At 45.7% G+C, this 10495-nt stretch overlaps 1 protein-coding gene across 1 annotated transcript in view; it reads right to left on the minus strand.

Moving 5' to 3' along the window:
- Nucleotides 1-6931, minus strand: part of PKD2L1 (polycystin 2 like 1, transient receptor potential cation channel) — a 37295-nt gene extending 30364 nt beyond the window's left edge. Inside the window, 1 exon segment of the mRNA XM_019556356.1 lies at nt 6274-6931. Within this exon segment, the coding sequence (XP_019411901.1) occupies nt 6274-6568 (295 nt within the window). The 5' untranslated portion in view covers nt 6569-6931.
- Nucleotides 6932-10495: the final 3564 nt, after the last annotated feature.

Below are 10495 nucleotides of genomic sequence, written 5' to 3' on the forward strand. Positions count from 1 at the left end.
AAATTGGATGCTTATCTTGCTGGGATCCTATGACCCCAGCTGACTTCCTGCCCTTTGGGCAGGGGGCTGGACTTGATGATCTCCTGAGGTCCCTTCCAGCCCTAATGTCTATGAAATCTATGAAATTGTGTCTACTTGAGACGCTACGTCATCCTAGCAATGTGTTATGGTGACATAACATCAGTGGGCACAAATCATGACGCTGCAACTACATCGCCATAGCAATACACTCCTTCACTATGGGCACATGACAAAATTGCCCTTTTTAGAGGTTTAATTACCCTTTTATAGTGGCTTAAATGTGCTGCGCATTATGTGTGAGGTGATGTATTGCGATTTTAATTTATCACACTATAAATGTAAGGCAGCATATTGCAATGTAAATGACTGTTCAGTAGCAAAATAAAATGCATCCCGATGTATTTTATTTGGTTTCTAACAAATTGCAGTAATACAACCATCCTCAAGCCCACCTGGGCTTCCAGCACCATCCCCACCACCTTCTCCAGCCGCCAGCAAACCCAGCTACCCTTCTGATGCCTCCCCACGCTGCCCCAGGGGCAGGCAGCCCATTTCCAGGTTTTGGCAAGGTGGTGGGGACAATATATGGGGTGCTGGAAGCCCTGTTGGGGGCGGGGGGAGTGGCAAGAGGCCCAATCCTTTTTTTTTTTTTTTTTCCCCCTCCAGTGGAGACTGCCTGCAGCCAGGGAGCGAGCTGCCAGCGGCATCTGACCTGCTGGGGGCCCCGGTCCTTCCCCCTGCAGTAGCAGTACCCCAGGGGCCACCTGGCTGGGCTGCTAGCAGGCCAGCTGCTACCCCAGCTTGGAGCCAGCCTCCTGCAGTTCAGGGCCTGCTCGCAGCTCACCCAAACCCAGCCATGGGCAGGCTCCACTGAAAACTGAGCTGTATTTGATGCTAATGATACATGAATATCTTGTTCTTTTCTGTATACTTCTAACTACACCTACAACAAAAGTATATTTGGCCCCCTGTCCAACAGGACCACTGCTGAACTCTTGTAGGAAATGATCCTAACTTAATTACAGGGGTTGTTCACAATCCGATTCTCTTAGAAGCTGTAAATTGTTGCAGATCTCTTGCCTTTAAAGTTGGTGTGCCAGTTTCCATAGATGAGGATCTAGCCCTAGAATCTAGTTCTGCATCTTAAGCTCTGCTGCACTTTACTGGGTAGAAGCAGCTCTGTTAGTGTTACCTGATGTCTGATCAAGGAGAAAGGGACTTTTTCCTTAAAGGACCTTGACATATCAGTGTTGATGAACTGCCCAACACCATTAAAGCACTCATTTGTGCTCTCTCTAATGGCTGCTTTATGTGATCACTCAAATGTATACCCTGTTGAATAGCTAACACTCACAAAAACTTCCACTTGAAAGCTGAAAGACTTAATCCTCATCAATAATCATAATGGTTTTTTCTCCTTTCCTATGGTCCAATCTGGCACCACCCACACATCCACCTGCGGAAGAGCTAGAGTGATGGACACTGCTCCACCTCCCTGCAACAGATATCAAAGCTGATCAAAGGCAGAGCCCCCTGAGTGCTCTTTGACAGTACCACTGAGCCAAGATAGTTAACAATGGACTTTCACCCCCTCCTGTTCCCTGGCATCTGAGCAAAATAGAGCAGAGTCTGCACTGTCTTTTCATGTCGTTCAGGATATCTGCCCAGACATCTGGTTGTTACCCCTTGAAATCGGCCAACTTCCCCTCATGCTTCCTTTGGCTTGTATGTACCTCATGCAAACCTACAAAACAAACTCCTACCTCTGAATCCCCCTGGGCTTTGTGCACAGAGGAAGGGACGGAATTCAAATCCCAAGCTGGAGGAAGATGTCACAGCTGTGTTAAGTATATCCCTGTCTGTGAAGAACACCTCAGCTTTCAGGAGGAACAATGATTGTGGTTAAGTCACCAAAGAAGGGTCTTTTCTCCTCTCTGCCAGACTTTCTGTGGAACTTCGGTCATATCACTCTACCTCCGTTTTTAAATGAACAAATGGAGATAATAACACTCCCTTTTATCTGTTTAGTCCATAAGCTTTTCTGGGTTCAGGATGTCTCTATGCAATTGCACAGCTCCCAGCAGTGATGCTGCTAAATGCAGCAGCAATATAAGAAGTAGTCCTCAGTCAACCAAGGGTTAAAAATATGAATTTCTATTTTGCAGGGGGATCCCATCTCACTATTGAGCTTTCTCTAGCTGCAGTGATGTACAGTTATGCTGGTCTGGCCTGATACTGAATTGCAGTCTACTTCTGCTCTGAAAATTCAAGACATTAGACCACTTGACTACATTGCCAGTGAGCTGCAGGAAAGGCCAAATTTACAAATGTAAGCATGCAAACTTACATCCAAAGATCTGTACAAGAACATCGTGGTTGGTACCAATCTAACTCAAGAGAAACAGCCCCAGAAATCAGTGTGGGTTGGTGCAAGGACCACATGGTTTGATACACCACATCTTTTCACTGCCAACTGTTCCAAGTAAGCTAGAGCGAGGCCCCTGTGTCCCCAGGCTGGAGTCTGGATCAGCTCCTGCATATCAGTCCCATATATCTACATATGCCTTAACTATTCTTCACAAGGAGACAGAGCTTAACCACAGATCATCAGGATGAAATGCTTGGATGAATGAGGCTGAGGGGTTAATACTCTTAGCATTACCTGTATTACAAGTTGTGTGAGTGGCCAGCAGAAGTCAGAGAGCATTTGCCCTGTGCCATGTGGGAGGCCAGCATTCTGGTCCTGGAGCCTCTGGGTCTACAAGGGATGGTGAGACATCTTCTCAGTTCTTGGAGAAATGGGAAGGGAAGCACTTTGACCTACTATCAATAAACCTATTTTATCTAATAAGCAAATCAGCACTGAGAGCTCCTGTATGAGCTGTGGCTGTCCCCTCAGTGCCCTTCAGCTGCTATGCATTAGCACCAATGTCAATGGAACTGCACTAGTGTAATCCAGCTGGGAATCTGGCTTGCAGTCTCCCAGGTAGACCATAAAATGGGAGAATAAGCTCCACTTCCATATACCCAGGGCAAGATGAATAGCTCCATTTTCATTTGATAGAGCAAAGCAACAATGTATCTGCAAACAATGGTACCAGACACACCAGCACTGTGTGCCAGGTCTTCCAAAAGCAGCAGCTGTAGTGAAAACCTGTTCCATGGTTAAACAGTAGAGAAGAGCTGGCAGAAGGATGTACATTCTTGTGTGTATAGGTGGGGAAAAGGATAATAGTTTCACTTACAAATAAGACCAATAAAATTGTGTTAGTTTAACACATAAGAGATAGGCAGATCAGGTGGGAAAACATGAAGGGGAAGAGGGATAGAAGTGTCAAAGAAGGAGGAAGGCAGGGAGTAAAAGCAGAGGGCCAGCACCACTGATGTGCATGAACTGTCCGTGAAGTCAATGTAACTAATCTGATTTGCATGAGATGAGGGCATGGCCCAGAAAAAGAGACTTCAAGACAATAGTGACAGCAAACCCTGGTTCCATCAAATGTCTACTCCGGAGATTTGCTAGAAGTCTCTCCACAGCAACCTATGCATCTAGCTAAGGTACTAATAGGATCCCCAGCACCACAGGATCTGTCTGCCTCACTGTCTTCTAGTGAAGCTCCTCATCCTCTATCCCCAAATGGGGAATGAGGCACAGAAAGACAATTTCAGAAGGACTGGAGAACTAAAACAACTTTGAGGATTTAGGACTAAGTGTGCCTTCGGTCACACAGGAAATCTGCTGTGGAGCAAGAAAACAACCCAGACTTTTGAAGACTCAGGCCAGTGCCTTAATCTCTAGATCCTTCTGATCCTCCAGGAAGATTCAGTCTTCCACACGCTTTGTTTGCACTGACTGTGGTTGATCCCCCTACAACAGGGACTCCCCACCAATTTTAAAACCTAGAATAAGTTTCTATTTTCACCTATTGCTTAGAAAATGCATGAAAATGCTTCCAAACCAAACATGTCTCATTTGAACATCTTTGTGGATTGGAAAGCTGGTGATACTCCTCTTTTGACAATGACATTTTACTATTTTTCTCCAGTAATTAGTGCCCTCCACAAACTTTAGTATCTTTAAGGCAATGGGATTAGAAGGAGATCCAAGAACTGGAGAAAGGCTGGCTTTCTCTGTAATGGCTTCAAGGGAAGCGAGAGACTCCACACAATGTAGTGTATTGCAAAGGATTGGATCATATTTCCCTTACTCCCATTGGTAACCAGTTACTTGCATGAGTTATTGAGACTATTTCAGTGAGCAGCTGCTTACCAGTGCAAGCAAGTAAGCAGCCCAAATTTGTAATGCTAAAAGAAAAAAACCACTCACTTCATTACAGTGCTCTGCACAAATGGTCACCCAAGAGCTGGTCATAATTCATCTAATTAATGAGATATACCAACTGGCTACTTCCAGTCCCAGCTGTGACCATGAATCTCTGTTCTTTTCTGTCTTTGTGAGAGACCAGTATTTTCTCTTTACTGTACATATGGAGAAACTGAGGCAGTAAGCTCACGTTATTATTCATCTAAGAACAACATTACAGTAAGAATTAATTAGCTAACATCATTAAAAGGCACTGTGAAGATTCAAAGGACTACAAATGCATCAAGTGCTATTGCTGGCATAAAAGAATTTAAAGGATCTGAATTAAAGCCATCAATGGGCATCTTTCTATTAACTTCACCAGGCTTTGGATCACTTGCGTTAGTTGTGGAAAATGGGATGTGGTGGTACGATAGATATTTTCACTTCCATTTCTCTGCTTGCTGATAATGGTATCTAATAGAGGTTATATTTGAAAAAGGTATTTGTTTTGCAAATATTGATCCGCCTATTTCTAGGCACTGTACAATTATGTCAGGACAACTCAGGCTTCAGAATTAAAACACATTAACTTTGCACTAGCATAACCTTCCCTGTTCTCATTTGGGCTGTAACAAGGCTGTTTGGCCAGGACAGTTATAGTGATTCAGCATTACTACTGAGCTGTGCCTTTAGTAACTCGAAACACCCAATCTAACCCTCATCAAATCCACAGGAAAACAAACCAGCTGTTGGACCCTGCCCTTCACAGAAGCCAAGAAATACTCCATTAATATATGGTACATGCAGGACAGGACTGATCTCCCCAAACACACTTGCTACAGAGTGTAAACTTACACCAGGTCTTATTAAAATCTGTGACTGGAACACCACAGAATTTAGAACTGACAAAAGACAAAGATTCAGTTGTATGATCAATTCAAGACTGTTCCCTGAAATCTGATCCTTTGGTTGAACTGTGTTGATTCTCTCAGTTAGAGACTTCACCATGGTTTTGGGAGGCTATTCTCAAGACCAGGAACATTATCCTTATATTCAGTCTAATTTCTAGCTGTCAGTCTAGTTGCTCTTAGATTTATTCCCCTGTATGTGCCTAAACAATTCCTTTCCCCTCTACACCATTCAAATACTTCTTAGTTAACTTCTCTGTCCTTTTCATCATGTAAAGGAGCAAAATAAGTAAACGTTCTACCCCATATTTAACTTAGGTTGTACCTGCTTCTTTCCCAGACCTGAGGAAAGGCATTTTGTGTGCAAAAAACCCCAAATCTAACATTTTTACCAGCTAAAGAGTCCAGTAAAAGGTATCACCAAACAATTCCTGCTTCTTACTTACTCGCTGTACCATCACAGATAAAAGAACACTACAACACTACTTTTCTCCTCTGTCATCTTTAACAAAACTGTACATATTTAGTTCTTTTCCTCATTTCTCTCTCCTTAAAGTTCTATATTTTGGTTGCCCCTTTTTAAATTTCTTGCTGTCTACACATATATAAATATGGGAACTGTCATAACTACTACTTCTAGAATAGATATATTAGGGTGGAAATATTGTCTTATCACTATAGTGGAGGTCTTGGAATCAGGATTTCTGGTTCTATCCCACAGATTCACAGTGGGAGCATGTCCCTTAGACTTTCCTTGCCTCAGTTTCCCCATCTGTAAAATGGGAACAATGACTACCTCACTGGTAGCAGACTAGATTCAAAGGTAGAGCAACGGGCATGGAATCAGGACTTCTGGCTTCTCTCCCTGGTTCTGCTGACTTTGGAAAGGACAACTTAGATGCATGCTCAGTGGGATTACATGCAGTTTTCCAGGCTGTACAGATGCTCTAGATCACTCACCTCTCTATGAACCAACCCCATCGCCACTGCTCTTCAAGGGGATTTGCAGGCACATTCTAACCAGACAGAGAGTCTTACCTCGGATTCCTCTGAAGACATACAAGCAGCATCTGGGGATAGAGCTCTTCTTTACCTCCTCAGACTTATTTCTTTCCTCTGGGTAGGGAAGGGAGTCGCCCACCTTATCAATATTCTCATAGGGGTTCTCCAGGATGGACTTGGGGTTGTAGATGGCTCGGATCTTCAGGGAGCTAGAGGGGGACCCATTGTAAACTGGATTGTCCCAGGCTTTCTTCCCCACAGCTTCAAGCTCATGTTCCTCTTGAGCTTGGAAGTGGCTCTCAGCTCTGTTGTTTAACTGGGAGCAGCTCATGACTATTCACTGAGGAATGATGTGCTTTAATTCAATTCCTGCTGCAATATGCCCAGAGACTACAGTTTTAGACTAGGAGCCTGTCAGAGCTCAGCAACCCCTCTGCCGGAGGAGCCCAGGAGAGGTTGAGCACTGGGCTCATGCAGACTCTTGCTCTCTCTTTTATACTAGCTCATCTATGGACACGCAGCAGAGGGTGGCACAGTCCATTGTTGAGAATGAACGTAAATTCTATTCTTCTGGGAATGAAGCTACATCCAAGGGATAGTCTCTCCCTCCTAGCACAGATAACAGCTCTGAATGCCACAATGGGGAGAGGAGGCTGCTAGGAGACTGCCTCTCACTGCCTGAATTGAAAAGAGGGCGGGGGTTGGGATTTAATTGAACACCTAAAGCTTCAGGCAGCTGAGATCAGCATCTGGTGCATCTCCATGTGATAAGGGCTGGGCTTCCAAGCAGAGGTGAGGGTTTAGACCTTGCACATGGAAGACAGGGTAGAATAGAGGAAGCACAGGAGGAACAGGCCTACTTTGTAGAGCCAGATGGAAAATGCTGTGTTTGGAGGTCTAGGAAGCTTTAAACATTCAAACTGCTGTGACTGAGGCAAGGTCTAACATAGGTACATAGATAGAGTACAAAGCCTCGTGGAATTGAACTGAGAGGGACTAGCTGGTGCAGCCACAGAGTCTCATTGTAGACAGGTAGACCTTGGAGAAATGCTCACTGGGCGCATCTACATGAAACGCTTTACTAAGAAGTAGTGTTGAGGAGTTCACGACCTCTTGCGGAGCCGTTCCCAAAGACACAGAGTCACTGTCTGTCTCAAAATTTATTCAGCATGCTGGGCACCCTGAGCGAACTCAGAGGCCCCGAATAAAACTGTTAAGAGGTGATTTATAGTTTAGAGACAAGATGCGCGAGCAGGTGGGAATTTTCCACTGTGAAGGAAAACAAGATGTTAGGTCAGTGTGGGAAAACTCTTAATTGTTTCAAAACTGGTTTTTGGCTGCGTGTTAACTAATGTGGGGGGGGAGCTGTATCTCTGCTTCAGACTTCAAGGCGACGAGGCCTGTGTCTTATCAGCCTGTCCTTGAAGCACTGAGCCTGCTACACTATTATTTATGATTTTGTTAGTAAATTTCTACAATTCCCCCCTTTGATCCTGTCCTTCAAAGGCCGGGATCACTTTCTACTACATTTGGCACATATTGTCCATTGATTGTTGGATTTCTGCAGCCGAAGGGGAGGTACACGATGAGGTTTCGTTGTGGTAAACGCTGCAGGTTTCACGTGTGTGTGATGGATCCACGAATTCCTTTCGGTGATTTTGATTGTGGAGTGGGTGGTTAGTAGGACTTGGTATGGTCCTTCCCATGTTGGCTTTAGGCAATTTTTCCTTCGTGGAACACGGACCCACACGTAGTCACCGGGACTGAAGGGGTGTATCTCGCAATCAAAGGGTACAGGTTGCTGAACGGCAGCACGGCGCTGTAAAGAAGTAAGCTGCTTCTGCAAAGAAATCACATAATGGGTTAAATTCTCATCCTCTGCTAGCAATCCTGTAGTTGGAGGAAGGAAAACATGCGTAATGGGGGGTGGATGACCAAACAAAAGCTCATAGGGAGATACCTTAACATCAGCTCTAGGCTCGTTTCGCATAGCATACAGCGCAAGGGGCAATGCCTCGGGCCACCTAAGCTGAGTTTCCGAACACACTTTGCCTAGAAGGGTTTTTAGAGTCCGATTTGCCCTTTCCACCCCTCCAGATGACTAAGGGTGATAAGGGGTGTGAAGCTGCCTGGTGATTCCCAACCGTGTGTAAATTGTTTGTAAGACCTGGGAGGTGAAGTGATCTTCTTGCTCTGAGTCAATAACTTGAGGTATGTTAAACTGCAGAATAATGTCCTTTAGAAGTGCATGAGCGACTTGCTGATGAGAGGCATGGGTGGCAGGAAACGCCTCCACCCAGTGGGTGAGCTGATCTGGCACTACTAAGGCATATCTGTATCTTTGGCACCGGGGGAGTTCGATGAAGTCTATTTGCAGTCTCTCAAATGGTTGATATGCCCAAGGTCAGCCCCCAGGTGGGGCTTTTCTCTCTGGGCCAGAGTTGAACACTGGGCAAGTGGAGCAGACGCTGGTCACTTGTTTAGCCACTGCATGGATCCCAGGGGCAAACCAAACTCGGAGAATGGTTTCAGCTATGGCAGTTGCCTCATAATGACCTTGCCCATGGACTACTTGGCACAGGGGCCGCTGTAATGTTTTAGGCAAGATGGGGTGGTCATCGCTAGTGTACCACAGTCTATCTTTTGAATAAGCCCCATAAAGACGTTTCTAGTCTTCTTCTTCTCCTTTGCACACTTGCTCATATCCTTCCAAGGCTTTGGGTGTCTCTTACACAGGAGCAAGGGCGTTGAGACTTAGGGGTTGCTGAGCAGCAGCTTTGGCAGCAGCATCTGCCCGCTCATTTCCTTTAGCCTCAGGTGTGCTCCCGCCGGTGTGTGCGGCGACATGTATTATGGCTATCTGTCTGGGTTTCTGGATGGCTTCCAGGAGCTCAGAAACCTGAGTGGAGTTCACAATCTTTGCTCCGGAAGAAGTAATGAAGGCTCGCTGTTTCCATAATTGCCCGGTGGAGTGGCAAATTCCAAGCGCATACCGACTGTCAGGGTATATGTTTAAAGTCATCCCGGTTGCCAGTTCACATGCACGAGTTAAAGCAATCAGTTCAGCTGCTTGTGCACTTAGCCGGGGAGATAAGGGCTTTGCTTCAGTGATGTTGAAGTCAGTGACGACTGCATACCCAGTCCGATGAACTCCAGCTTCTATGTAGGAGGACCCATCCATATAGAAGACTAAGTCAGGATTGTGCAGGGGCACATCAGTGAGGTCGTCTCGGGGCTTTTCCATCATACGAACGACAGTGCAGCAGTCGTGATGTGGCTCTCCATCCTCGGGATGAGGCAAAAGCGAGGCCGGGTTGAGGCTAGTACAGCGTGAGATGCACACATTTTCAGCAGTTAGCAGAGTCACTTCATATCAGGCTAAACGCCGGTGAGAGAAGGATTGAGTCTTTTCTTTAGTCATTAGGGCTTCAACTTCATGAGGAACCCTGACTTCAAGGGGGTACCCCATGACTAGCTCTTTTGATCGCTCAGCAAGCAGTGCTGCCGCTGCAACGGCGCGCAGACAGCTGACTACCCCTTTTGCCACTGGATCTAAGGTGGCAAAGTAATAAGCAATCGGGCGTAGCTGAGGTCCCAGTTTCTGGATTAGGACTCCTGAAGCTACTCCCTGTCTCCCGTGGACAAACAACACAAACGGCTTCTCATAGTTGGGGAGTCCTAGAGCAGGAGCTTGTGATAGCTGGTGTTTAACTTGGTGAAAAGCATGGTCTAACTCGGGGGTCCATTGAACCACTTCAGGTTCTCCCTTCCGAGCGGTCTCTACCAGAGGCTTAACCAGCTCTCCGTAAGCAGGGATTCATGGCTGGCAAAATCCAGCCGCTCCTAAAAAGGCTCGCATATGCCTCTTAGTGGTGGGCTTTGGCAAGTTTTTTATAGCCTTTACCTTTTCATCAGCCAATTCCCGCAGCCCCTCTGAGATCACATGCCCCAGGTATCTTTTGGCAATATTGTAATTTTCCTGGGGATACTTTATGTCCTCTTTCAGCTAATCCTTCTAATAGTCTTAAAGTGTCCGTCCGACAGCTTACCTGAGTCCATGCTGCTAGTAGTAGGTCATCTACATACTGTACAAGCACTGTATCCGAGGTAAGTATGATACCTTGTAAGTCTCTCGTCAGGATTTGGCTGAAGATAGTAGGACTTTCGGTGTATCCTTGGGGAAGTCATGTCCAGGTTAAATGTTGTTTTCTCTTCCAAGTGAAGCCAAAAAGGTATTGAGACTGGGCTGCAACTGGGA

The sequence above is a fragment of the Crocodylus porosus genome, unplaced genomic scaffold (genome assembly GCF_001723895.1).
Source record: "Crocodylus porosus isolate Cpor-Errol unplaced genomic scaffold, CroPor_comp1, whole genome shotgun sequence".
NCBI classification, from domain to species: domain Eukaryota; kingdom Metazoa; phylum Chordata; order Crocodylia; family Crocodylidae; genus Crocodylus; species Crocodylus porosus.